General features: G+C 69.9%; 1 protein-coding gene across 1 annotated transcript in view; it reads left to right on the top strand.

Moving 5' to 3' along the window:
• Positions 1-1,523, top strand: part of GHDC (GH3 domain containing) — a 4,569-nt gene that overhangs the window by 2,215 nt on the left and 831 nt on the right. Inside the window, exons 3-7 of the mRNA XM_019472895.1 lie at positions 26-302; positions 575-758; positions 855-926; positions 1,047-1,180; positions 1,340-1,428. Of these exons, the coding sequence (XP_019328440.1) occupies positions 26-302; positions 575-758; positions 855-926; positions 1,047-1,180; positions 1,340-1,428 (756 nt within the window). The remainder of the gene's footprint in view (positions 1-25; positions 303-574; positions 759-854; positions 927-1,046; positions 1,181-1,339; positions 1,429-1,523) is intronic.

Raw genomic sequence — 1,523 nt, 5'->3', positions numbered from 1 at the left:
CACTGGCTGGCCCGGGCTGGCCCAGGACCTGGCGCTGGGCAGGCTGAGTCCCCAGCCCGGGTTGCCCGAGGATGTGCGGGGCAGGCTGCAGGCTCTGCTGGCCCCTGACACGGTCCGGGCGGCCGAGCTCCAGGCTGAGTGCGCCCGCGGCTTTGAGGGCATCGTGCAGCGCCTGTGGCCGCAGCTGGAGGTGCTGGTGGTGGGGACAGCACACGGTGCAGAGAAGCTCTACTGTGACGCCCTCCACCAGGCTGACTGCAAGGGGCTGCCGTTCTACTGCCCCTTCTACCAGGCGGCGGGAGGTGAGTGTCCCCTGCGCGGGGCTGTCCCTGCGGCCTGCCCTGGGTGCACGGGGGGGAGCCGCTGCCGTACGGCAGCACAAACCCCCTCTACCCCCGCAGATGTGGGTGCATCTCTGTGCCACATCCCTCCCTGGAGAGACCTGCCTGCTCTCCAAAACCGGCTCTGTCCTGGCACTAGCTGAGAAGATCCCCCTTGGAGGGGGGTGAGGCTGCATGGGCAGGGATGGGGGTGTGTGGGGGGCTCATGCTGATATATGCTGCCCTCTGCCCAGCCCTGCTTGGTGTGAACCTGTGGCCAGAGGAGCCAGTGCCCCGATTCCTCCTGTGCCCTGACTGGGCTTTCTGCGAGTTCCTGCCCTGCCCTGCCAAGGAGGAGCCGCGGACGGTGCTGCTGGGCGAGCTCTGGGAGGGACGCGAGTATGAACTGGTCCTGACGGCCCGGCCCGGAGAGTACAGGTGCCTCCTTCCCGCTGCGGTGGTCCAGGGGCGCCACCTGCCCCAGCCCCGTGTGCCCGGCACCCGGCCCCCCTCATGGTCCCTCTGCCCATGCAGGTGCCGTGCCGGGGAGGTGCTGAGGGTGTCTGGCTTCCACAAGCAGTGTCCCGTGGTGGAGTACGTGCGCAGGTGAGGACACCCTAGCCTCTGCCCCCTACCTCGGGGGGCTCTGTGCTGGGCAGGGTCCGAGTGGGATGGTGCCAGCAGCATCCCCGGCACGGGGCACCCACCCCAACCCCCACGCTGCAGGGAGAGCCAGGCGCTGAATGTGCGGGGCGAGAGCATCACCGAGGAGCGGTTCTGCCGGAGCCTGTGCCGTGCCGTGGGCATGTGGCCAGGCGCTCGCCTGGTTGACTACATCTGCGTGGAGAGCGCCCTGCTGGGTGAGTCCCCCTGTGAGCTGCCCGAGTCCCCCCAGAAGGGTGGCCAGCACTGCCTGGGGCTCTGCCAGCCCTCCTGTGCCCTGCTCAGTCCCGGGTCACCTGTGCCCGGCAGGGCTAGGGGCTGCAGGTGGCTTTAACGTGCTCGTGGTGCTGCTGCAGGCGCCTCTTCGGGGGCCAGCGCCCCCCACTACGAGGTGTTCGTGGAGCTGCGGGGCCTGCGGGACCTGTCAGAGGGGCAGCGCTACAAGGTGAGGGGGACGCGGGCTCTGCTCCGGGGCAGGTCCCCACAGGCAGGCTGGCAGGCAGGCCCTGCTGCCTGCACCCTGCCAGCCGGGCGGGCAAG

The sequence above is a fragment of the Aptenodytes forsteri genome, unplaced genomic scaffold (assembly GCF_000699145.1).
Source record: "Aptenodytes forsteri isolate BGI_AS27 unplaced genomic scaffold, ASM69914v1 Scaffold492, whole genome shotgun sequence".
Taxonomy (NCBI): domain Eukaryota; kingdom Metazoa; phylum Chordata; class Aves; order Sphenisciformes; family Spheniscidae; genus Aptenodytes; species Aptenodytes forsteri.
Note: the sequence above shows the minus strand (reverse complement) of the source record. Positions and strands in the feature narration are given on the sequence as shown.